The following is a 25,503-nucleotide window of genomic DNA, read 5'->3' as shown; positions in this document are numbered from 1 at the left end:
AACTTCACTACCATAAACATTTCCTGAAGCCTCAGTTTCCTGGTTCAATATTTCAGTATTTCCTGGATTCGTGATAATATGATGCCAGACCAGCATGAGGCACCATTTCTGGCTGCATCCGGCTTCTGCGAAAGTCAAGGCTTGTGTGAACTTTAATGAGGAGTGGCAGGATGTGCTCTTTAACAACTCTGAGTCCAAGTTAACCTTCATAATAAAAGGAAGTTAGGGAACGTGCTGTGATGTCCCCTTTTCTAGATCTAGAAGGAAAGGGAAGGTGATTTTATTTTAAAGCAGAAAACATCTCAATGTGGTGTTACCAGCTGTTGTAGACAAAGGAAAGAAGTGTGTTATTTCATAGTGATTCATGCTGTATGCAGCGGAATACAGTTAACTCTGATTTCTATAGTTTAAAAAAGTGAGCGCTTATTAATGGGGTTAATTTGGGCTGTTGATTGTGAAATGGTATTTTTGTACCTGTCTTCATGAATTCCTGATTAAATTGTTTCTTTATTGAACTTCTCTTAGTGTGAACCATGCTGGTCTTTTCTTAGATTTGGCTGTAAAATAGGTGGTAAAGATAATACAGAAGTCACCCACGATAATGTCAGTCCTCTTCAGCAGGCGTGATGCTAGAAAGCAGAGCCTGGATGCTCATCTGGAAATACTTTAGCTATTCCTTTGAAAATTTAAGAGTGTACAAGTATTCCAGCCACTCTCAACTGAGTCTGTGGCCAAAGGGCTGTACTAAGCACTACTGTGTTTGAGGTGGCATCATCTGCCTTACAAAGGAGAGATTTTATAGGAGGTTGCAATCTTTTTTTACTCTCTATAATGTAAATAAATGAGTCCTTTTGTTTCAAAAATAATGGTGATGATGATGGTGGCAGTATGTAATTTCTTAATTACAGTCAAAAGAATGTAAAGTAGAAATTTTCTGATTGTATCAGGTAATTCGTAGACCATGTAAAGAGAGAGACATCTTCAGAGAAAGATTTACCCCATGTGTATCAGATTCCCTATCCTTAGGGCAGTCAGAATCACCTTTCAGAAGGGCCTTTCTCATTATACTGGCCAAGAAAAAGTTTATCACCAACTTAATGTGAACATTTACCTTGCATCTTACCAGCTGAAGTTTTGTAAGATGACTCCCACTCTGTTTTTGAAGAAGTCCTTGCATTATTTGAAAATAAAAAGAATATTTATAGAAATGATCGTACTCTTTCCTGATGATTCAGAGTAAATTTGACACTGTTCAAATAAATTCTTGTAGAATATACCCTGTAAATCTGTTAGCTTCAGAAAATCACTGTTTGATACGCCATAAATATCGATACCCATGATAACTTTTCAGAGTGCAGTGAAAAGCAGTTACAGACCAGTTTAGGGCACTAATCCAGCTCATCTGAGTCTGTTGGGTGCACTTATATGAATATGGCTCTTCTTGAGCTACAGCCTGTAGCTATTACAGCTGATATGTGCGAATTGCAATCGGTCACATGGTCTTCAGGAACTTGGCAGGAAAGAAAATAAATGTGTGATTGTATTAACATGAGTTCAGACATCCATATTTAAACAATTCAGCTTTTTATTCTATTTTAAAATTGGTTTTAGTATCTGCTTCTTTGTAATTATTTTTTTCTGGTTTTGCTAAGAAAAAAAGCCTATTTTTAAATAGGCAAATAATGATGGGAATTGTGGGGCTCAGAACAAAGAGTACAGTCCTGCTAATAAAAAACAGTTTGATTTTTAAATCTTGAGCTGAAATTAAATGTTTTCTGTAAGTGCAATGAGGAGCGCTTGACCAACAGAAGCCTCTCTGCTTCATCCTAGGTATGTCCTCAGTGCTGGTGCCTTCAAGGCCCAACACCCAACATAATCTCTGTCAAAGGAGATGTGGGTCATTCTGATTTTTATTTAGACACAGCAGAGACACAAGTTGCTGTCCTCGTGCCACGATGCTTGTGGTCCTACCAGACATCATGTTCCAAAATCTGTCTCGTACACGTAAACAGCCCTATACAGTTACTATGACCTGCAAACAGATTAGACAACAAATACCATTTAAAAATGTTGGAGTTCATGCTTTTACCTCCTTATAGTTTTGCATCTTTTGGTTGTCCTTGGGGTGCCATTTTGTAGACCCTTTCTTGTCGCTTGTCCTCTGGTTCTTTAAGAGAGAAGAATGCATAATTCATGAAGGAAATGCCTAAAATGCATTTTAGAAAATAAGCTTAGATAGGCAATCCTCCTCCATCTCTTTGCATCCCTGTTTCTCCTGGGCTTCCTGCACACTATTTAATTTTTTTGCTAGCGAGCTTTACAGAGGAGAAGTGCTCTCAAAGGGAGAAATTTGCGTAAGTGCCAGTTAGCTGACAGTCCCTAAAACCTGTCTGATTTGCCCACCCAGTTAAAACTAACAGTTCTGTCATGGCTTCCCCATATTTATTTTGCTCACATACATGGGCAGAATTTATGAGCATTGAACCAGAGGCATGTGCAGGGAAACTGGATAGGGTAGTTCGATATGACTTACCCTGGAGAAGAATTACTCCATAAAGTTTCTTCTCCCACAGCATCCCTCTGAAATTATCACTTTGACAACTGGTGACTTGCTTGTTCAGCACTCAGATCCATTTACCTAGCTGGATTTTTTCCCTTGAGTGTTCCTAAGGAGACTGTGATGATTTCATTTGCCCCATCTTATTTGACTGATGAGAGAAAGCAATTACATTATTTCTGATGCTCCTCCCCTCTTGTTTCTTCTTTCCTTCCTCCCCAGAGGGAAAGCTGTATTCTGCCACAGTGACCGACTTCCTTGCAATAGATGCTGTCATATACCGGAGCCTTGGAGACAGCCCAACTCTGCGGACAGTTAAACATGACTCAAAGTGGTTGAAAGGTACATAAACAAACAAAACGAAAAACGCAGCATCTCTGATGAGAGTCTTGGATTCCTGACAGATCTCTCTGTCATTTCATTTCACCAACACTTTCTGGCAGAAAGAAAGAACTAAATTACATCTCTTACTTACACTGATCTGTTTATCTCTTTCCCTCTTCTCCTGACCCCAAGTTACTGGATGTGACAGATACTGTGAGCTTGGTAGATCAGAATATATATTTCAGTGAGCTTTCCAAGCTGAAATCTGTCGGTTTACATCTGTTGGATGTGAAGGTTCGAACTTGAAGGGTTTGGTGTGCTTGGGCTGTGTTTGAAAATACTCCTGCCCCAGGACCGTGTTAGGTAACAGTCAAGGCTTCATGAAGTGTAGAGGGTTTGTCCTGTAACATTAAGATTCATCAATCAAAATAAAATTATGGAAATATTGCACAAAGCCTTTCTTTTATGGTTCTTAGGGACTGTACAGCTGCCATTGAATTAGGCAGTTTCTGTTCTCTAAATGCCCTCATTGTTAAGAACAGTGCTGTTTAGCTTCATGTAGGCGTTATGAATAGTTAGCATTTGGAGTGATTTTAACAGGGAGCAAAGCCATAGTTTGAAGTCTTTTTCTGCATGCAGAAATGTTTTGCCAGGTGTCGACTTTAGCTGTCCCACTTTGCTTGCTGCTACAGACACCTGTGGGCAGAAACGGTTACGTGGTTTGTTATTCCTTCCACACACAGCCTGCATGCCACAAAGAGCACTGCTTGGACCCCTCAGGCATACCATTATATAGTGCCTCTTTACATTTCCTCGTACACCATTCAGGGCAGGCGTATCAGTGGCAAACACTTAACTACCTTGCAGTGACGTTGCACAGACTTGTCCCCAGCTGTCCTGTCCCCAGACAGCAATTCTTCTGTGGTGGTGAAGTTGCTAGTTCTGAAAATTGAGCAAGTTTGCCTAATGCAGGCAAACTTTGCAGGAGCCTTTGGATGTTCAGTGTGAATGTATTTGGCCTCTATTTGCCTGCTGTATGCTGTACGTGATGCCTAAATAGGACATCTTGGGTTTTCTTCTAGAACCGTACTTTGTCCAGGCAGTGGACTATGGCAATTACATTTACTTCTTCTTCCGGGAAATAGCAGTGGAGTACAACAGCATGGGAAAGGTAAGGGCAAAAACATTGCCTTGAACGACTTTGTCAGATTCAGGAGGAGGAAAACATATGCTATTCTTGGACCAATGCTGTTAGGAGTGACCTTGAAATGAGAACCATAAATCATGATGACAAGGTCATCATTTTGAGAAGATTCCTGTTGCTTGAGCCAAAAGGTTGGTTGGAGTGAAACATTGCACTGTCTTGAAAGGAAACAGCGTGGTTTCTTACAGTGACGGTGTATGCTGGAATCTCTTTTCTGAAATCATAAAAAGCACAAGGCAAATGTAGTTAGTTCAGCATAGTAGCTAATTGTTAAAAATGGTTTCCAAAGCAGGGAGATATTTTTCTTTAAGAAATCTGAATTGGAGTGCTGAGTAAACAGGGGCACGAATTTTGTGCTCTGCCATTCTGCAAAGAATAATTAAACACTGTCTGCATTTTTTGTAATTTCACAATAGCTTTCTGACTAAGCAGTCAGAAAAGCTGACCAAGGTCACAAAGGTGGAGGGCAGGAATAAAAGCCCAGCAAGATTTGCATAGTTTTTAAGTGCTGAAAACACAAGAGTCAGAGCAGGCAGCGTGGATTGCAGGGATTGTGAATATAAAATGTGCTTTTGTTTGGGGAAATAGAAAGCTAAGCAGTCTGTATGGAAATGAGTTTTATATGGGTTGAGAACAGATCTCCTGAAGGATTTATGGCTGTATGGTAAATGCCACAGTGTTATCTTTTACAGCACACTGTTGCAAAGCTGAATTTTTCTCTATTTCTTATTTGTCACAGATTATGGAAACGTGGGATTAAGTTAAGCACCTTGCTGTGTTATTCCAAATGTTTTAAAAGCAGAATTCCAACAAAGTCTCTTAGTTCACACAAACATTTCATTTTCTCCATTATTTTTGCTCTACTCCTTCCAGGTAGTTTTCCCAAGGGTGGCTCAGGTTTGCAAAAATGACATGGGAGGATCTCAGAGAGTGCTGGAAAAACAGTGGACTTCCTTTCTCAAAGCTCGTTTGAACTGCTCGGTTCCTGGCGATTCACACTTCTACTTTAACATACTGCAGGCAGTTACAGGTGTTATCCATTTCAATGGCCGGGATGTTGTTTTAGCAACCTTCTCCACTCCATATAATAGGTAATAGGCACAATAACTGTTTACCTTCTGTTTCCTTTATGTTTTGCTTTTCACTGCAGTTTCTTTTTGTTTTATGAAGATACAAGAAGTGATTGCTCATACAATGTAATTATTATGTACCACACACTTACCAATAGTTTGTGTTTCATTTTAAGATACACTGGTATTGCTTACTGCATTTTATATCTGATAATTTAGAGCAGCTTTCAGCCATTTACTACCTGGACACATTCCTTGGACATACTCTTCTTTACATGGGAATAATTCAGACCAGCCACAAAGAAGTTTTGCAGCATGTAGCTTGCAGAATGTTATTCTGAAGAGAAAATATTTTTTTTTCCTCACAGAGAAAGGACTGGGTCTGTCCTATTTACATCTAAACCCCAAAGAACCACGTTAGTATTCCTTCCCTCTATTTCATGTATCCCTATTGACTCTTGCATTTTCTCCTGGGAGAGCTAAGGTCCTAAGCTGTCCTGCTGGCTGGGGAGGAGGGTCCCCAGAACACCTGTATTTCATTGCTTGCATGGTTTTCCAAAAGCATCGGTTCATCTGCAAGGAATTTATTACCATTACACATTATAACATGTTTCTCCAGAAGTTACTAGAAGAGTATCTAATTATGTAGGTCTCCCAGAGACGTTAAAAAAATAGTAGCATTCTAATTAAAAATATATATTGCTGTTTCACAGAGTAACATTTGAGCTGAAAGAGGAACTTTATTGCTGAAATTCATCTGGTTTTGCTGTACACTCGCCACCTCTTGTCAAAGCCTGACCTCAGTAAGGTCATACACAGAACTGACTTCAAATGAGAGTAAGCCCAGGCCTGGAATGTATAATCGCTGCTTTTGACATCAAAACAATAGGAACTGCAATGGAATAATTATGCCACCAATAGGGAATACAGGCTTAAATTAAGGTGATTTCTTTTTATGCAAACTGGCTTAATAAAAACAAGTGAACAAACAGAGATTCAGCATCAGAAAATAGGTCGTATCTTGAGATATCTCAAAATTGAGATTGTCCTCCCGCTCTGCTAGTATTTCCTGTGGTATGTCATGAATAATACTTTTCCTTAAACCCTGCATTTTAAAATCTAAGTACTTGGTGTTAAAATCAAGGTACTATTTCATAGGCCCCATTTTTTGCCAGACATTGAATATGACAGGAAGGCTCATAGGCTTGGAGACACATCATTAACAGACTTACCTCTGACATGGATGCATCTCTCTCATTCCTCTTCCACTGAGGAAAAGCTGCAACAAATATCTTTGGTCTCTGGAACAAAGCTTCCCCCTAGAGTGAGCTGGAAGAGATTCCCCAGTCTAACCTGAGGTCACACAGGGTAGGAGCTGGTGATGGGTCGTAGTCCAGTGGCTGGAAGATGGCTGTGACCCGCAGTACTCTTATCTGTATGGCTTTATCACACTGTGGACCCACAAATTGCCATCCTCAAGAGTAAAAGCTGTTGCAGTCTTCTCACCACAGCGATCTCTCCATCACTGTGGAATTATGTGTTGAGCACAGTTCTCAGCGCTTTTAGTTCTGTACAGTACACCTCAAGATTTTAGGGTTGTTTTTTCTTTAGGGCTTGATTCAGCAAAGTGCAAAATTGTCTAGCTGGAGTGGGTCTTGAGGTGTCTTTTAGGGTGAGGTCCTGTGTATGGCCAAATACACCTTGACCAACCCTTACGTCGACATATGTATGGCTGCCTTCATTTAAAACTCTTGCTGTGTAGTATCACATTAATATAGAGCTTTGAAGTTTCCATCCATATATAAACACAATCTGTGGAGATCAAAGTAAGACTAATACTGTCTCCCTACTTGTTTCCTTCAGTAACAGGCATTTGGAAATTTTTAATATTCAAACAGTTATGTTCCTATCAATTTATATACCTTTATGAGTTTAGTTTTATTCTTTGTAACAGTACTATAGTTCCTACATTTTTTCTTTGGTCTATAATAATCTGCTAGCTAAAAGCAGAACTGAAAGCCCCAGCCAGCTGGTTTCATGCTGTTTACCTGGTAAAATCAGGTGGTGAAAGACAGACACAAATACAGTAGTTCATCTGTAAAAAAATGAAAGGTGGATAAATGAATAATTCATGCTTCCAAGTCACCAGCGATGGGAAACCCCTAAGCCTTTCAGAAAGTATGTAGGTAAGGACATAATTATGTTTAGACAATGCTATTGTGCAGTTGCATGCAAGTAATCAAAAAGTTTAGATTTACAACTTTATGATCTAAAAATAAAATTGAATTTACTTCTATTAGCTCTTTACACCTCATTGAGTTAAACAAATTCCTGAGCATAGTTAGCTCCTTTCCGCTGGGAAAAATGGGTGGAGGTTGGGCTGCGGGAGGATGGAGTAATAACGTGTAAATGCCAGGTCAATGGTACGTTGCAGCATGCTCCCAGTTTGAGCAGCACCAACTTCTGAACTGTCTGCAATGTGTTTTTGAGGCATGACAGGGACTGTCAAAATTAATACAGAGAAATGTTGTGACTTACAAGAACTTAAATTTCCAAATAACAGGCTCTGAATGAGACTGGCTGTTACTCCTCATGCATCGCCCAGTGGTATGCAGAGTTTCTCAGATTCTTACCCTTCTTCAAGATTATTGCAATTACTTCTTTCTATAAAGGCTTTGAAACAAATCGTGCTGGCAAAAGCTGTCTGCTGATTCGTGTATTTCAGGCTTTTCCATGGGGCTGGCTTTTCCTGTCAATACTCAGAGGTTACAGAGTTCAGAATTGAGTAGCCTGTGACAGCAAGACTTCTATACAGCATGTTTTTCACTCAAGATTTTATGCATAACTGCAGAATGAGTAACAATTTCTGGGAAATGTCACTTTGCAGCATCCCTGGCTCTGCAGTCTGTGCCTATGACATGCTTGACATTGCCAGTGTATTTACTGGGAGATTCAAAGAACAAAAGTCTCCAGATTCCACATGGACACCAGTTCCTGACGAACGAGTGCCCAAGCCCAGGTATGTTTCATGTATAGTGATATTGTTCTGTTCCTGCATGCAGCACAGAAGTTTTTACAATTTGAACAGCCTTGTAAGGTGAAGATACAATTGAAGATACATATTGTAACAGTGAAATGGAAGTTGAGTTGCATTTGGATCTAAGGTATGCAAGTGAGAATTTTTCCACTTAAACAAGATTTGCGTAACATAAATCAGGCCAGCGTCAGATCTACTTGTTCAGAATAATCTATCACTTAAGAGTGGTGTGAGTTTCACACCTGTTGCAAATTGGTTTAATAATGGATATGTCTGATTACAAAGCCTGCAACAGTTCTGCGGTTTGCTGTTCTGCAGCTAACATGCAATTTATGTGTCACAGAGGATGCATCATGGGAAGAAAAAAAACAGTATTCCATCAAAATGGAGATTCAGTTTACTTAATTCCTCCTGTGAGTTGTTTTCCCTGCTTCCACTTGTGGCTCCTCTGTTACACTCTCTTTGTATTCCTACAAGCACCCATTTCGTACAAGTTGCTGTTGACAGCCACTTGTTAACTCATTTACACCAGTGTCATTTTGCTCTGAGAATATGATGTGAATGTAGATAAAGCAAATTCATTTATCTCAGTCAAGCTGTACCACTTTAATGTATGTTTTACATTGCCTGGGTTATCTTGCATAACTTCAAAAGAAAAACATCTCTGAAGCTCTGTGGTGGCAACTGAACTTCTGCTGAAATCCCAAGTTGGCCCATCATGTTTTTGAGTTGCCGAGTATAGTATTCCTGTGCTGTCTTTATTCTGAGGTTGTTACTCAAGAGAAGAGCCTGGAGGTGACTGGAAAATCTGGTAAATTCTGTGTCTGTTTTCAGTCTGAGCCTTAGTAAGGCACCTGCTAGCACTATTGCAAGAGTTTCTTCTCTTTTGTGCAGTGTTTCAACAACTCCTTGATATGATGGGCTGCCTTGGTAGTGCAAGGCTGCAGGGGGGCTCCACGTTTGTTTGAAACTTACTCAGATAAAGAGTACTGGCAGGGAAGGGGAAAGGAGAAAGAGAAATCTTCACTTTCAATAGGAAGGAAGAAGAGAAAATTGGAAGAAGAGAAAATTGCATTGTGAGTTTGTGGGATGAGCCAATAGCAGGCTGACAGTTACGATGACGATAATAATGCTCCTTCTAAGTCAGTAAGAGATAACATGAACTGAGTTGGTGAACACTGTTTCATGTAACATTTGGCCATCAATCTGCTTAATAGAAATAACCATTACTTCTAACTCGTGTTGAAATGCATGAGAGGCACAAGACACCTTTGAAACAAGGTCATTTTTATTTGGATATCTCAGTATGGTGAGGAAGTGTTAGTGCTCCTGTTGATCCTAACATTTCTCAGAAACGTACCATGGCCTGGCTTCCCTTTTTGCCTGAGGTGCACAGCAGGGTTTACCTGGTTTTATGTTTACTTGATTAAACCAATTTTGAGATTAAAATGGGATTAATCCAATCATGTGATTAGGATTCAAGAGGAAATAGGCCTTCAGATTAGATATACAGAAAACCTAGGCACCACGGTTCCAGAAGGCTGCTCCCTAGAGTTCTCTGGGAATGTGACCTCATGAATCAGTGCCCTTGCAAGGACCTAGGAGGCCAGTGATGCCCTTGGTTTCTCCTTCTCTCCCTCTGTTGGTAATTCTATATGCAGTTACAAGACAACCAAAACATTTTGGATACAAAGAGGCAGAGCACACAGTCTCTGCATGTAGTGTTCATTGTGTAGCTGTGTGGGACCAGACTCACTGACCCAGATTATCCCCTCCAGTCCTGTGCTACCTTCCTACATAACATTTAGTTAACTAAGATTTGCATATTTATCTAAATCTGAACAACAGATATGATATGACCAGCACTATATTTTGTTCAAGTTGGCATTACTCCGTTGATGTCAGTGGCTCTACCCGCATCAAAGCAGATGAAAATTGGACACTGCAGCATGCTTATGAGTGGGTGGTCCATCTTTCATCTTCCCATCTCACAGTGGCTCAAAGTCTTGAAGAATCATAGTGCTCTAGGGAATGCGATAGATGAACCTTTTGTTGGAGAAAATAACCCACAAAATGTTAATAACAGGCAAAGCATTTTGCTGCTTCCTGTGTAGAGATGACCTGTCCTGGCAGGAAAGTTAAGTTACCTCTGAGGAGGTAACTTATTTTACGAACAGGGTAAGCAGATTTGGGCGAGCATATTTGCATTTGAGTTGTCAAAGAATGATTAGATAACATTTCAGTGAAAGTCCTCAGTGTGCTACCATACTTAAACCATCTCATCCAAATTGAAAGAAGGGTAAAACCAATGTTTACATGGATGCTTGCTGGGTTGTCTTCTCCAGTAGTCCACTTTCTACCAGACAGCACTGAAAGCAGCATTCTTTCACACAGGCTAAAAAAATAAACTTTCTTCTGCATGTTAGGGACTGCTTTTATTCCAGGAAAGAGCAGTCAACTAGGCAAGTTACAGATCAGAAGGCACCTGTGCCCAGTGGGCAGCATCAAGCCAAATGCACACATGCAGTCATTAGGTTACACATGAGTGGATGACAAACTGTGTGGTCACAGACCTGCTGAAGAAATGTCTGTGTGCTTTTAGGTGACATGTTAAGTCCTTTTGAGTGGAGGATGGAGCAGGATTTTACACTTCCCCTGATAGGCTGAACAAGTCCACCAGACTTCTCAGTCCTCCATTTAAACCCTTGTAATGCACATCAAATTTCATTGAGGGCCTTATTACAAAAGGAGATTTGCACTAGGCGTCAAATAAGTGTTCTGGCTTTACCCTCTTGTTTTATTTAGGCCTGGTTGCTGTGCTGGCTCTACATCATTAGAAAAATATGTAACCTCTAATGAGTTCCCAGATGATACTCTGAACTTCATCAAAACACATCCACTGATGGACGAGGCTGTACCTTCCATTGTCAATCGACCCTGGTTCCTGAGAACGATGGTCAGGTGCGTACCTCCAAGTGGACTCTTGTCCTCATCGAAGCTGTCAAGTTGTACTAATAGTCTTGCTCAGAATACTTGCAAACTCTGTAAACATCCTCAGTGTGCTGGTCTTGAATACAGCTAGGAATGATGGCAGCGCTGAGCAGATGCCGCAAAACTCCCCGAGCAGCTTTCAAGATAGGAAAAAATCTCAGTCCTTTCCAACCACACTGTGCTGAAACGGGATCTTGGAGGAAATGCCATGTGGGGAAGGTTGACCCGCCTGTTGGCTTATGGGTCAGTGTTTGAGACAGCTCTGTAGAAACCTTTGGGTGAGGATCAGCAGACAGCCCAGGGATATGTAGACAGGATACAAACATGCCTGCCAGGATATGTTCACAGGATATGAAGATGTCTGTCGGGATATGTACTGGTATGTTTTAACGTTTACAGAAGTGTACAGGCAGAAATAATCACAAAATCTGTATCCTTTCTATGGCAACAAGAGAAGAATAATAATGAAGAGATTTGAACAAAGACTCATAAATCAGCAAGCCTCAAATACACTATCCCCTTCCTATCAAAATACATTCCCACTCTCTGCTGTGGTCACTGTACTACTTATCTACTCTCCAGTTATGAACAGAGTAATGTGACTAACTTTTGCCATATTTTCCTCTCTTCCTTCATACAAGGGTAGAGTTTTGTGCCAGGCGGCATTTAGCTCTGTAAAGGTCTGACTTAATTTTAGTAATGTATCTGTCTTCTGTCAGGTTTTTATGTCAGGTTCTCTACTTTAACCAAAGATGAGAGCAGCAAGCTCTGCAGAGCACTTTCCTTTGATCGCCAGTACCGGATAACTGGTACCAAATAAGTCATTTCAAGATTCAGTATCATCTCAGCACTGAACTCACTTAGTGGCAGTTGTGTGATTATTTGTAGTGAGGTAAAATGATGTTTAGCATCTCACTGTTGCACTCACACAGCTTTTCCTGCCAAAAAAAGTTGAATTGGTTACTAGAAAGCTACCACATAGTTTTCTGAAGTGAAAAAAGTGATAAAATAAATGGCAATCCCAATTGATGCAAAATGCTGTATTGTTATTCTAGATACCGCCTGACCAAAATTGCCGTGGATGCTGCTGCTGGGCCGTATCAGAACTACACTGTGGTTTTCTTGGGATCAGAGAAGGGCATCATCCTGAAGTTCTTGGCACGGATAGGAAACAGTGGTTTCCTAAATGATAGCCTTTTCCTGGAGGAGATGAACGTTTACAATCCTGAAAAGTGTGTATCTGATTCTGTGTACTCATGTATGGGCAACTTTGAACTTCGGATTTCCCAGAGAGTAGGTTGTCCCACAAAAAGGGAAGTGGTTTAGAGAAGCCAAGTTTTCTGAGTAATTTTAAATTGTTTGGGGAGGGGATGTCTGCTTCTCAGTCTGTGCATTGCAATAAGATATTTTTTATTCAATATGTGTAAAACATAGCCCATCCTATGCAGCAGTTGATAGATAATTAAAAGTTAAGTTCTGCAAAGGAAGATTAATTTTTTAATCCTATAAAAAACCTTATTCCTCTCCAAATAACTCAACAACCAGCAAGCCACTCTCCAAGGGAGATTTCCTGCATTTCAGCCTTCCTCAGATATGCCTAAGGGGGCTTTGAAGTGGGCCATAATCATGCAGTAATTTCAGCTACTCTGAGTGCTGGAGAAGAATAAACACAAAAAGTGAAGGGCCCTCAGAAAGCTTGTCTGGTGTACTGTCTCTCTCCACTTCTTATTCCCCTGACCCATGGATTTTTAATACTCGCTTATATGTCTATCTGTGTTTTTAGTGGCTATTGTGTGTTCTTTTTCCTTGTCTTGTTCAATTAGACCTTTCTCAGGGGTTTTTGTGGGAGTTTTTTGGATTTTTTTTTTCAGCTTGAGCAATCATTAAGTTTTCATCTGGTTTCCCAGCAGAACTCATTTATAATCTTATCTCACATTTTTTCGAATCAGGTGCAGCTATGATGGCGTGGAGGACAAGCGGATAGTGGGCGTGCAGCTTGACAAGCCCAGCAGTGCCCTGTATGTTGCCTTCTCCACCTGTGTCATCAAGGTTCCCCTGGGACGTTGTGAGCGTCATGGTAAATGCAAAAAGTACGTGTTTTCTGGTCGTTGTCAGCAGCTTGCACGCCAGGTGTGGGGAGGGCAGGAGTGCTCATGAATGCCACCTTGTGCTCTTCTTTCTTAAGGGCCTGCATAGCGTCTAGAGACCCCTACTGTGGATGGATGAAGGAGAGTGGGGTGTGCACACAGCTGGTCCTTGGCTCCAAGTGAGTAAGGGCTCTGGCTGGATGGGCAATGAAGCTCTGGCGGTGGCGCTGGGCAGTCTTGGGCCGAGCTATTTGAAACATGGGGCTCTTAGGGAAGGAAAAATGTGGGAAGTGTTTGTTTCTACCTTATTTGCATTCACCTCTGAAATGTCTCACAAATTTTTTTGATGTGAACTCTCAGCTGATTGGTAACTGCTGAAAGAGGAGGAAGAAGAAAATGAAAGAGCTGTACTAAGGTCCGCATGTTGTTGAAAGGAGGGAACTGGATGGGTATGTCTGGACCAGCCCACACTGGAGACATCACAGCTGATTAAAGAGGCAATAGAATTCAAATTAAATTACTGAAGCAATTTGTCCACTGAAAACAAAACCAGTCCTTCTAATTTACTGTGCATTACTAAAAGGAATGACAGAGCACAGTAAGAGCTTAAAGCAGATTCAGAGAAGTGCTGGATCTCCCCTTGCTTAACAGTAGAATTTAATTATTTTATAGTAATGAAGGTCTGTGAAGGTTTGTTTAAATGTGGCTACTAAAGCCTTCTTGCAGGGAGCAGACCCACTTCAGACCTCTCATTTCTTGGCCACATCTGACACACCTGACGCTTGCCCACTCTGAGGTATAGCTATGCTTCCTCAAGGTAGTGGTGTAAGTGTAGTGCAAACATCACACAACCTTGATAGCCCCATAGCCGGCCCTGCTTAACCCTGCTTCAGTATAGGTCTTCACTATATAATGGATGAGTTACCATCCCTGTGCTTGTGTCGTGTTCTTAATTTGCTATTTCAATTCAAATTAGTGCTATGGTCTAGTTGACACAGTGGTGTTAGATCAAAGGTTGGACTCAGTGATCCCAGAGGTCTCTTCCAACCTGACTGATTCTGTGATTCTGTGAAAGTATTGGTGCACCTTGTCTACTATATGGACAAGTTAAGGTAGGATCCTAATTACTCCCGATAATGTCTCATATTATAGGGTTAACAGTTTAAAAAATATCAAATCGATTTGCCTCCCTTGACAATGAGGCATGCAGTGGATTTTAAAAAAGTAATAATAAAAGACAAAGCATCAAGACAAAGCCAAAAAATCGTTAAGCAATGACAAATAACTCAAATGTCTATGTTGCAGTTTTTCAGTCTTTGTGTGGAAGTTCCAAAGAAATGGCCAGTTCCATGGCAGGACTTTACTTCAGTTGCATGTGTGATAATTTCTTTCTGGTAGTGCCTGTGACTGTTGTTATTCATAGCGTTTTGCTTCTTTCTATTATTTAGGCTGGCATTTGAACAGGACATAGAACATGGCAATACAGATGGCCTGGGCGACTGCCAAAGTAAGCAAAGCTTTTACCCTCTATTTACCATGTGTCACAGCATCCTTCTGAATGCCTCAAATCACCATTACCTGTCGGGCATTCTTTTGTAGCAATGTAAGCCACCACAGGGACAGCCACTGCAGCTAGTGATGCAGGTTCAGAAAAGGAATGGCTGTTTAAATGTGTTTAAAGAAAATAGCCCAGTCGGTGTGATTTATACAAACACCAGACTTCAAAGCAGTTACATAGTGAGAAAACCCCGGTTCCAGAGGATATTGGTTATATCAATGACATAATGAATTGTGTGTTCATTGTCTTGATTAGCCATGGTGGTTGGGTTGTTTATGGAGACATACAGAAGTGGCTTAGTTTCTTGGTGTAGGGAGTGACTTGGAATACATTCCCATGCAGGACAGGGAGACAGTGAAATGTATCTTCAGCTCTGGATCCAGATCAAGAAGTGGGAACTGCTTAGTTTGTGAATTTTAGTGGATTTTACACACAGGTTGGACAACGTAGTGGTATTAAAGGTCAGGCATTACTGACCCTGCCTAAGAAATTTTAATGATGAACCTTAGGTACTGACAGCATGAGTTGGAAGCTTAAACACAGTCTTTAAACATTTACTGAGGTGCTTAAAAGTGCACAGCTTGCACTGCATGCAAAGAAACCTTGAAAACTGATTTCTGAGCCTTCAGGAATACCAACATCTGTGTTCAAGACAGCTCTCATTCTAAGTGTTCTTGCCAAGGTTGGTTTAATTCTGAGCCTCAAATATTATTTATAAACCTTACAAAATCGAGAATCACATTCTTTTTGCTGCAATTTGCGCTGATGCCTGTGGATGCAGTAAAACTGCTGAAGCTGAGGAAGTAATATACAGTGAGAGAGTCATTACTTCTGGAATACAGAGCAAAATAATGGAGGGCTAGAGTATGCTATGGGATGCAGTGCAAACCAGCTGCTCTGGAGAAAGCCAGAGCCTTCTCATGCCTTGTGCATCCTTGTTCAAGAGCCATTTATTACTGTGCTTGAGGGAGTACAAGGATTTCAGCCTCTGCATGCCCTCCATCTCAGCTACACCTCCCTCTGCCTCTGCCCTAAGATAGGGTTATGTAGGTTTTTTGAAGGAGGTGTACACGTAGTCCCTCCTGTGCTCACTGTAAAAGGGGTTAGCACCAAAACCAGGTCAATTCCCAGCTGGTGCAACTTTGCCCTTTTCAGACAGTTCTGCTCTCCTGAAGCAAATAGGTTAGATAGGAGTGGAGTGTACCTGGTATCAGTTAAATATAAGAAAAGGGTAGGAAATTATTCAGAAACAGCACATTGTGCTCATGAAGAGAGATCTGCTCCTGTGCAGAGAGCAACAAAGCCCATACCCTGCTTAGATCCCTCTTTAGATCTGAATGATGCATTGAACCTTGACACTGCACGGGGGTAGATTTCACTCCCTGCTAACCCAGCTGATCTTATTACTTCATATGGTATTGGGTCATGTGAGTTTTGTCCTCATTGACTCGCATTGCTGGCTGCATCACTTGTAGTGCCTTGTGTAAGATTAGGACTTGATCTTGCAAAGAAAGCCACAGCAGGGAGGACACTGGCTTTCCCACTTGGTATCCCTTGCACAGGACTGGTCATGAACACTTTCAAAGCCAGACACTGGTTTTGTGTATATCTGAATATTAGTTTTGCCTGGGTCCTTAGGGTACTAATCACATACATATAAATATCATCTGAAGCATAGAAGGTTGCTAGCAACAAACTATTAAAAAAGAAAAAACAAGAGAGAAATAATGATTTTTCCCCTGTTATTTGTCTTTCAGATTCCTTCGTAGCCCTGAATGGTAAGGAAGTTCTTAGTTTCGTTATTTACTGACAGCAAATCCATTTTGGAGGAATCACTTTTTACTGAACTTTTAAGTATTTTCATTCTTTTGTTTTATTTAATGTTTCTTCCCAATTTATTTTGTTCATAGACATTTCAACTGCTTCACCTGATCATGAAATGTCTTACGACACAGTGTATGGTCAGTTTATGGGTGTTTTTAAAACTTCTTTCCAGATCCTTGTGTTAGCTAGTAGTTCCTGTACTCAAATAGCCATTACCCTTTTTTACTTGTTTTGTCTTGTTTTTGAGGGCCCTATTCACTAATCACAACTAGGATTAAGTCATACCTTTTGATTTTCAGTCCCTCTTTTCTAGTCCTCCCTCAAAGCTGTCTCCATTGAATTAAGGTCAGATATGGCCTATTTTAATGGCACGCCAGCAGACATGATTAAGAGCATGCTTCATCTGAACACTCAGACAAAGGAACACTTGGGTACAGTGATGCATCTTATCTATTCACCAGGAAAAACAAGACAGCAGCTCACATCCCACTCACAAGTCGTCCAGGCTGCTGTCATGCCTACTACAGCAGCCGGTCAGAGATACCTTAGGGAAAGAAGCAGAACTGTCCCTGGGTTACAGAAAGATCTCTCATAAGGAAATTAACCTGTTACCTGTGTCAGCTGAGACTGGGTTATACCTCAATTCCTGGAAGTTCCTGTCACTTCTAGGGTGGCTCATTTATGTTGTCCATGCTTGCAGTGTCTTAATGCCTGAATAGTGCCTGCTCTGTAAATTAAATGACCTGAGATGAGGAGGAGCATTTCTGCAAGCCTAGAGTAGCAGTTTCCCATGAGGCAGCTGTTAATCTGTGCTTACAGTACTTTCCACGGCTTTGTTCTGTATGTTTGGAAGTGGATTATGCTGGTGCTTGGAGTGCAGAATAAATGTCCTCATGAGGAATTATTGCAGAATAAATAATCACTTTAAATTCAAACCTAGGCTTACATTGCAATAGTTTCTCTTTATAGACATCCTGAACAAAGACAAGTACTCACAAGCTAAGAGGATGTGTGGTATTTTTCCCAGTAAAGTCAATGGCAAACTTCCATGTGGGATGGGAGCTTGCTTGTGAAGTTGCTTTCAGGCTGTGCAAGACTAGCAGTTCATCAGAGCTAGGGCAAATTCACCATATGTTTGGCTGAATGTAGCAAGAGGTAGGTTAGTGTGCAGCTGCGATGAACTTTTAATTGATCCCTTCATCTCGTGCCTGCAAAATATGTGGGTACAAAGCAGAACCAATGACAGCTCAGTACAGCACAATATAAATAACTAGAGGCACAGTAATACTGTTCAACATTTGTAAAAATAAAAACAAATTCCCCATGTTGTTTATTACCAGGAAATGGAAAATGTGCAAGTGAAATTTGTTGGAAAGTACGATAATGAAAACCAGTGAAAGGAATATACAAAATCAAAGATAAGTTGAGACTTCGTAATGTATAGAAGACTCATGGTTTCATCTGCATATACAGTTTTTACTTTCTTTAATTTGAAAATTGCTATATTTCCAATGCACAAAGTAGTAATTAAAGAACAGTAATAATAAATCCGTATAGTAATAAGAAAATCCATATTGCTAATGTAAAGGAAAAGAAAATAGCCTTGGGCATAGTGCTGATGTGCCAGAAATGTCCTAGGTTTCCGAGTTCTAAGTGCATTCGTAGGCTGCGCAGTTACAGCTGTGAGGCTGTGGTTCTGGATCCTGTCAGCTACCATATTGGTAGGGACTTCAGCAAAGGCTGATATTTTAATCTGATCAAGAAAGTATAAAAATGGTTCAAGTGAGCAGCAGAATGAAAAAAACCTGCAGTCCCAGGGAGTACAGGTTACAAAAGGGGTCCGTTCTACTGTCCCAGCATGTCACACCCAAAGACAGACTCCATGAGTTAACCCAGCTCTTCAAGTAGGATGCTACTGCCAGATGCAATGGAGAAATGCTGAGCCAACATTAACATTGGTTCCCATTCACGGCGCTGTCTTTCACAGATTATTTCATTGACCCTGCTCGGGTACATTCTGATAATGTGGTCTCTAGGCAAGCCAGCTCTTCCTTTCATGGGTTTAGTTGATATACCCAGTGATATAGCCATTCTAATATACCCAGTGTTTCTTTTTGCCTACTATGGCAAAATAGGAAAGGAAATATGCTGGTCACCTCTATTGATCTTCAGTATGAGGAGTGTAAAAAAATTCCAGCATGAGGTAGTAAACCAGTCTCAGTAAACATGCTTATGTTTGCTAACTGTAGTGACGGCTCTGAGTCTTTTTTTTTCTTGAGAAAACTAAAATTTTATAAGTCTTTCATTTTAATGTTATTGAGTACAGTTAAATATATAAGTAAATGGTATTTCATAATAGATGAACGCTGGGATATACCAGAATGCCAACCAAGTGAATGCTCAGGGTGCTTTTGGATTCAGTGGGCTAAATATATCCAAAGGCATCTGAAACTTAAGTTGCAAAAGAAGTCTTAAGGCCTGATTCCATTGATTTACTCCACTATAAATCAGCTCACTTCAACAGACTTACTGCCAATCTGTAGCAGCGTGAATGAAAGGAGAATCAAGCCCTTAATCTTCATATTCTTGGCATCAGCCAGCTCCTCAGTTTGGCAAATCAGCTCCCTTTTTGGGGGCAGTCTCACGTGATCAGTTGTAAACAAGTAAAATGCAAAGTCAACACAGGTGACTGTTCAAGTGCATCCCTTTGACAGCCAAGGAGAAGACAGCAGGCTGAAGGTCTGGCTGCAGAAGGTCAGAGAGAAATGCAAGAGCTACATATTTAAACAAGGACATCAGGCTAGATTCCTCTGCAAAATTGTAAGCAGCTTCAATTACCTTTGGAAATATCAATTCTTAGTGAATTGGGCCCTTATTTTACCCCCTAGCCATAGTCCTTTCTCTCTCTGTAGTATTGATTTAGCCTTTCCCTCTAATTGTCTAATTAGGTTGCTATAGTTGTTAATGGGATAGTGCGCAGACATCTTAACCTCTGAGATCCTAATGACTTGTGCATATTAGAGCAACTATCAAATACGTATTGAATCCTTGTCTTTGTTTTAAACCTGAAAAAACCTCTTTGTATTTTACAAGTGCACTTCAGAACGAGCTGTAGTTACAGAATTGCAACCCTTCTGAATCATTACCTGTGCCCGTAGACACTGAGTGCTTTTACTCTCCTTCTGTCACTTGATTACAGCACTCCAAATGAAAAGTTTTTGCAAATAATGGAAGCACCTAAAGCAGATTTTTTAAAAGTGTGTCTATTTTGATTTTTACATGTTTGCTTTAAACAAATAAGTTTGAAAAGCACTGTGGCTGCAGTTTTTCCGATAGATTGTTTTAAAACAAAGGCAGTATTGTCTTTTTAGTTGTTTAGGTATTAACCAATATTAACATAGAGGTACTGGCCACATCTCAGATATGCTAAAGCCTCTTTAAATTGCAGTGAAGCCTATTTACACAGTCAGAGTGGTAAAAACGGTGTAATGGGAAAAAAAGGCCCACTATGTGTTGCAAACTTTACAGCACGTTGTAAAGGTTTAATGTGTGTGAGAGGGCCAGGACTGGGTTGCCTGCCACTCCAGTCTTTTCTCTGTTTGTGAGAGAGACTTAACTAGCTCATACATTTGTGGTGCTGCTCTGCTCAGAGGTGAAATTCACCCAGCAGGACTGGCTATTCCGGCACTTACAGGGCACAGTGATAACTGCTTACGGGAGCAGCCACTGCCCAGTAGTAAGTGTTTGCAGAATACAGCCCTGACACAAGTGGGACAGGTTATTAAGGTCTAACCTGCTCCTGCCCTGCTTCCTCAAAATCAAATGGAAGAAAGTTTATCTCAATTACATGTGGACAGTTGTTTTTCAGTGTGTACTAGACTAACACATTAGTAACAGAACGAATAGACTGATTTCTTGCTTTGGGGTGAAACCCTTCTCTACCTAACAACCATCTGGTACACATTAGTATCTTCACAACGCTTTAGCTTTCCATTACGAAGAAGTTCTCTATGTATTTGCAGTATATGGTTCAGGAAATCTTTTTTCAGAAAATGCGTCCCTTAGGCATATATTTCCTATAGATTACTGTATTAAGAAGTGTTTTTCTTTAACCATACTTATGACTTTTCCTTAGAATTCCCCCTTTAAGCACACCTAAAGTGCAAGTGTCTGGACAGAGATATGGGCATATAAATGCATATCAAACACAGGCATAAAATATGATTGCTACCTGGCAAGATTTTCTCCTCTTTTACCTCCTTATCAAGCTATGACTAATTGCTTTCTTATGTTGAGTGCAGCACTATTTGTAGGCTGACCAAATATTGTACACATTATTGCAGTTGCTGAATGGGGTATTAACTTGGAGACTGGAACCTCATGAATGCTGGCACTGTGGTGTAGTCCTTAGGGAAAAGAAGACATGGAAATCTCATCATTTGCATTTTCTGGCCTGTTCTCTGCCCCTTATTATTGCTGTTATTTCTTGGGGATGAGCACAGGAGTTGACAAACGTAAAATGGTATAGGGGTGAAAGCTTTCATGCTCCAGTGTGTTATTGTTTCAGGAGGGCCTGTGTTGCTGGACCTCTACCTGTCCTTTAGGAAACAGGCAGCCCTGCTGCAGGACCACTGTGGAGCAGGCAGCACATTTGGATCAGAGTCCATTATCCATCTAACTGTGTGTTACCAGTGCTCCCGGCCATGCTGTGGCTTATGGAAGCTTTTTAGAAGTGGATAATGTTTGGTTTTGCTTTTCTATTTGAGCGACATTAAAAGCTCTGTCTTCAATAAAATACAGCCTCTACTTCGCCGTGTTAAAGAGAGATGGGTGGGGGAAAACATGCTTCCTATCATGAGAGGTAAAAAGTAATGCAGTGCTCTTGTCAATATAAGCCTTCAGCCAGAGGTCCAGAGCTAAATGGTAGTAATGATTAGCTGTAGTAGTTGAAGGTTGGCTCCGTGTTGAGAACACTGTGAATCTGACCAATTTCCCTTGCTAAGCATACCAGTCACAGGAGGTAGTTGTGTCCATGTCGTGTGCAAAACACAGTGCTGCCATATGTAATCCTATGCAGTAAATCAAAAGAGCTCCTCGAAAATATATGGAGGAGCACAGACATTTTCTTCCTCTGTAAGATGATTAATATTCAGCAGGACTTCTTTAAATCATAGCAGCATCTTAATAGAATCTGCAGCTTTTTTGGTGACTTCGTCAGTAGTTCAACCCCATGAAGCTGGTGAAAGGGCTGGATAAAATGAAACACATGGGTACATCGAAAAGCCTGGGAGCATTGGTGGCCAACATTTAGATTTTTGATTGCTAGAGTGAATTTGGGGACCTGGGTTCATCAGCTCTGTGTGCACTTCTGAGAGCTGGGGGCTGGATGGCTTTAGAAGCCATCAAAAGCAGCCTATTTGAGATACAGCTTCCGAAAGCTTTATGCTTATCCAGTGACTGTTTAAAATAAGATACAGAAGCACAGTCTCTACAGGCCCAGCTCTGTGCCTTTGCTGTTAGGCTCTAAATTTGGGCTCCTCGTGTTGCTCTCTCTCTGCCCTAGTGAGCCTCAAATTATTTTTCTGAGCAGTGAAACAACATCAAGGGAAGGAGAGGGCAAAAGGTCCCTGCTAGGAAAGTCTGTAGCTTGATTTGACTCTTCTCCTAAGGAAGGAAAATTAATTCGCGGCACTGTTAAAAAGGAGGCAGGAGAAAGGAGGGCTACTGTCAGTGTTACCTAAAGTGTTATCTGCAATTCTGTCTGTGAATAATCTGATTCTGTTAGTTCGTGTTTGAGCGTGTTTCAAAAACCCCTCTTTTGATGAGAGACTGTAGACTCCAGGCACTCCAAGCATTTTGGGTGCTGTTGTACTTCTCAAGATCTAGCTTAAAAGGGCGTATGAATCTACAAACACAACTCTGCCCCAGCCAAACCGCTGTTAAAATTGTGCAGTGTTTCCAGCAGGGCATGTCTTGTGAACATGCTGTTTGTTGGGGTGTATTTGACCAGTGAGAAGCTCGTCGGCCTTATTCAGGACAGCAGTAGCAATGTCTATAGTAGTTGTAATGGAAAAAGGGCATGTGAGACTTCTGTCCTAAGAGGAGGCTGTGGCAGCAGCTGCTGGAGTCATGGGTTCTTGGGCAGATCCACATAGTAAGGCATTGTCTTCACTGTTGCTGTGAGCAGAAATTATGTTTGGTTTCATGATCATCTCAGAGCCATTTTGGACCATCAGCTCAGACAGGACCAATGGCAAGGGTGCAAGCAGGTGTGAGCAGCTGATGGGCCCTGCACGTTCCCCATTTGGAGGGTGATGCCACAGTGTGAGCGTGCCAGTGCTGGGCAGTCCTTCGTTCCCCTCGGGGCACGGGGCAGAGAGACACTGACATTGCTGTTTTGTAGCTCTGCTGGCATTCCCATTCAGTTCCAGCTGTATTAGAAGCTGTTCCATTTTAAATTGTTTTTAAAATTGCTTTTTAACTAAACCAGTACCAGACAGAGCAGGCTGACACTTCAGTGTCGGTCAGGCGTGTGCACTCAGATGCTTGACTCAGATGAAGTGTGCTCACCCTCTTCCACACGCATTTAACTCTGTTGAGTAAAAGCACGCCACCGCGAGCTCAGCAGCAGCCTGAGGCATGTGCGCACCTCTTAACACCCTCCACCTGACTGATCTGGAAGGTTCAAATCCCCTGTTACCTTGGGGCGATTGCTTTGAAGGACTTCTGAAACATTGATCAGCCTAAGACAAGACATTCACCCATCATGGAAGAAAAGCAGTGCGTGTGTTCCTGAGCGTGGTGAGGTAGCGTGGTAAGTGACTAATGAGACTTGTCTTCCCTACCTGTATTTATAATGTAAACAGGACACTCCAGTTCCCTAGTCCCAAGCACCACCACTTCCGACTCTCGCGCTCGACAGGGTTATGATGCTAGGGGACGCATGCTGGATTGGAAGGATCCACTTGGTTCATCTGAAAATACAGATCCATATGTGGCAGTTTCATCCCATAATCATCAAGACAAGAAGGGTAAGGCCTTGGAAATGACGTCCTGTGGTGAGGAGGGAGGGAGGGGAGGACTAAAGTGTAACTGCTTCCAGCTGGCTCAGACTAACATGTAATAAAACTCCTGTGCTATAATTAAAAGCTTATCGTAAAGCCTGAAACTAAACAGCCAATCTTATACTCAGTCCTAGATAATTCACTGCCTGAGGAAACCACACAAAACAAACAGATGTGTATGCCTTTGCAGTGTATGTTGTGCGTGTATACGGGAAGGAGGGAAACAGTGGGGATTCAGCTCTCTTTAAGCTTGATCTCCCCCGTTGTCTGGCAGAGGAAGATCCATGGCTTTCCATTTTTCTTAAGGGTGCACATTTATATTGCCTTGTTGGCTGAATTCCCAGGGCAGCACAGCAGATCTCGGCTAATTTCATGTTATTTCTGTCTCTCGGCGACAGACGGAGTTTCTGAAGGTCTGCTCTAGTTTAATGACTGAAGTAAAACTGAAACTAGTCCTAGCCACTGGGCCTAAGTCCCGCTGTCTTCAGTGAGACCTGAGCATCAAATACCTTCAAGAATGGGGACTGAGGAGGTCATTAGCGTATTTTAAAATATACGGAGGTGACTGCAGTTGGAGAGAGATTCTGTGCTGCCTTTTTAAAGCACAGAAGGTTAGGATTTAGGTGTCATTTCACAGTGTTCAGCCCTGCACTGAAGCACACTTGGGTCTAGTACAACTGACAGCCCTGTCATTTGGCCTCCAGTCCCCCTTTGCTATACATATGAAGAATTAGGCAGAGAATTACCTAAATTTGCCACGTGAGCATGCTTAGAGAAGGAGAAGTTTTTCTCCATTGTGAGGATGGTGGTGACCCTCATTCCATCTTGGCCCTCGATAGTTCTCCCAGCTCCTTTTAATCTGTGTCTCAAAGAGGTAAAAATGGTTCCTTTGTAAATAGGGGACCTAGGTTCAAATAGCTCCACTGCCTAGAGAGATCTGAGTCCTTGTTATTCTTCTCCAGGGTGTTCTTAGATCGCTTCATTCAATCTCTTTTCTGTTGAAGATGTTTCGTTCTGTATGGACTGATTAAGTACTCAGTGGGCCAGGAAGAGGATGGGTATGAGCAAAACTCACTTGCTGAGTGGTTAGGGCACTCACCAGGGGCAACAACATACCTGAGCTTTAGTCCTTTCTGCTATGAATACTTGATATAAAACACTTAAAATATTAATTGAAATGTGGATTCCAGTCTCTATTGTTCATGGATTTTACATGAAAAACTCATTAGACAAAAGCATCAGCTCTTCCTGGAGAAGCTACTGGCATGGCAGACCTGCTGCTTTGCGTATTCTGCCCAAAATAGAAGGTAACTAAATTGTACTCCATCCCCTCCATCTGACCCAGTGAATCTTGAATTCCCTGCATTGGCTGTGGAGACTTTCAGCAGGGGGTAATGAGCACGTTAACATTGCCAAACAGTCTTCAGCAGAGCTGCACGCACAGCTGGCAGTAGTCTGGACCCAGACTGGGAACTCAGTGCCTGTTATTCACAACAGCCCCAGACATGGTGCCTCCCACAGTCCTGGGATATCCTGGATTTCTCACTGAACTCCCCAGGGTTGACCTCAAAGAGCCTTCACGGTTCCTAGCCATGAAGACAATGGGCATCACCTGGCTGGCCCAGCAGAAACGAAGCCTGAAGCACTTTTCCAGCTCAGAGGGCCAGTCAAATTAGGCAGGCGATGCAGTAACATTTCCTGAGATGCCATGGCAAACATTAATCTAGTAGCCATGGCTTTTAGGCTTCATGGCAGGAAATGGAATACGAATTCCCTCATGCAGAGGA

The 25,503-nt window shown here is 41.5% G+C and overlaps 1 protein-coding gene across 3 annotated transcripts in view; it reads left to right on the top strand.

Moving 5' to 3' along the window:
- Nucleotides 1-25,503, top strand: part of SEMA6A (semaphorin 6A) — a 118,946-nt gene that overhangs the window by 66,534 nt on the left and 26,909 nt on the right. Inside the window, exons 8-18 of one of the 3 annotated variants that reach the window (XM_068423045.1) lie at nt 2,780-2,899; nt 3,964-4,052; nt 4,959-5,176; nt 8,043-8,174; nt 10,998-11,153; nt 12,239-12,415; nt 13,133-13,273; nt 13,369-13,449; nt 14,719-14,777; nt 16,586-16,606; nt 23,519-23,683. In XM_068423045.1, the coding sequence (XP_068279146.1) occupies nt 2,780-2,899; nt 3,964-4,052; nt 4,959-5,176; nt 8,043-8,174; nt 10,998-11,153; nt 12,239-12,415; nt 13,133-13,273; nt 13,369-13,449; nt 14,719-14,777; nt 16,586-16,606; nt 23,519-23,683 (1,359 nt within the window). Of the gene's footprint in view, nt 1-2,779; nt 2,900-3,963; nt 4,053-4,958; nt 5,177-8,042; nt 8,175-10,997; nt 11,154-12,238; nt 12,416-13,132; nt 13,274-13,368; nt 13,450-14,718; nt 14,778-16,585; nt 16,607-20,995; nt 21,080-23,518; nt 23,684-25,503 lie in introns of those variants that run through there. The other 2 variants (XM_068423047.1, XM_068423046.1) reach the window with 2 other exon arrangements.

This window comes from Nyctibius grandis, chromosome Z (genome assembly GCF_013368605.1).
Source record: "Nyctibius grandis isolate bNycGra1 chromosome Z, bNycGra1.pri, whole genome shotgun sequence".
NCBI lineage: Eukaryota > Metazoa > Chordata > Aves > Nyctibiiformes > Nyctibiidae > Nyctibius > Nyctibius grandis.
This window is presented reverse-complemented; position numbering and strand designations above follow the sequence as displayed.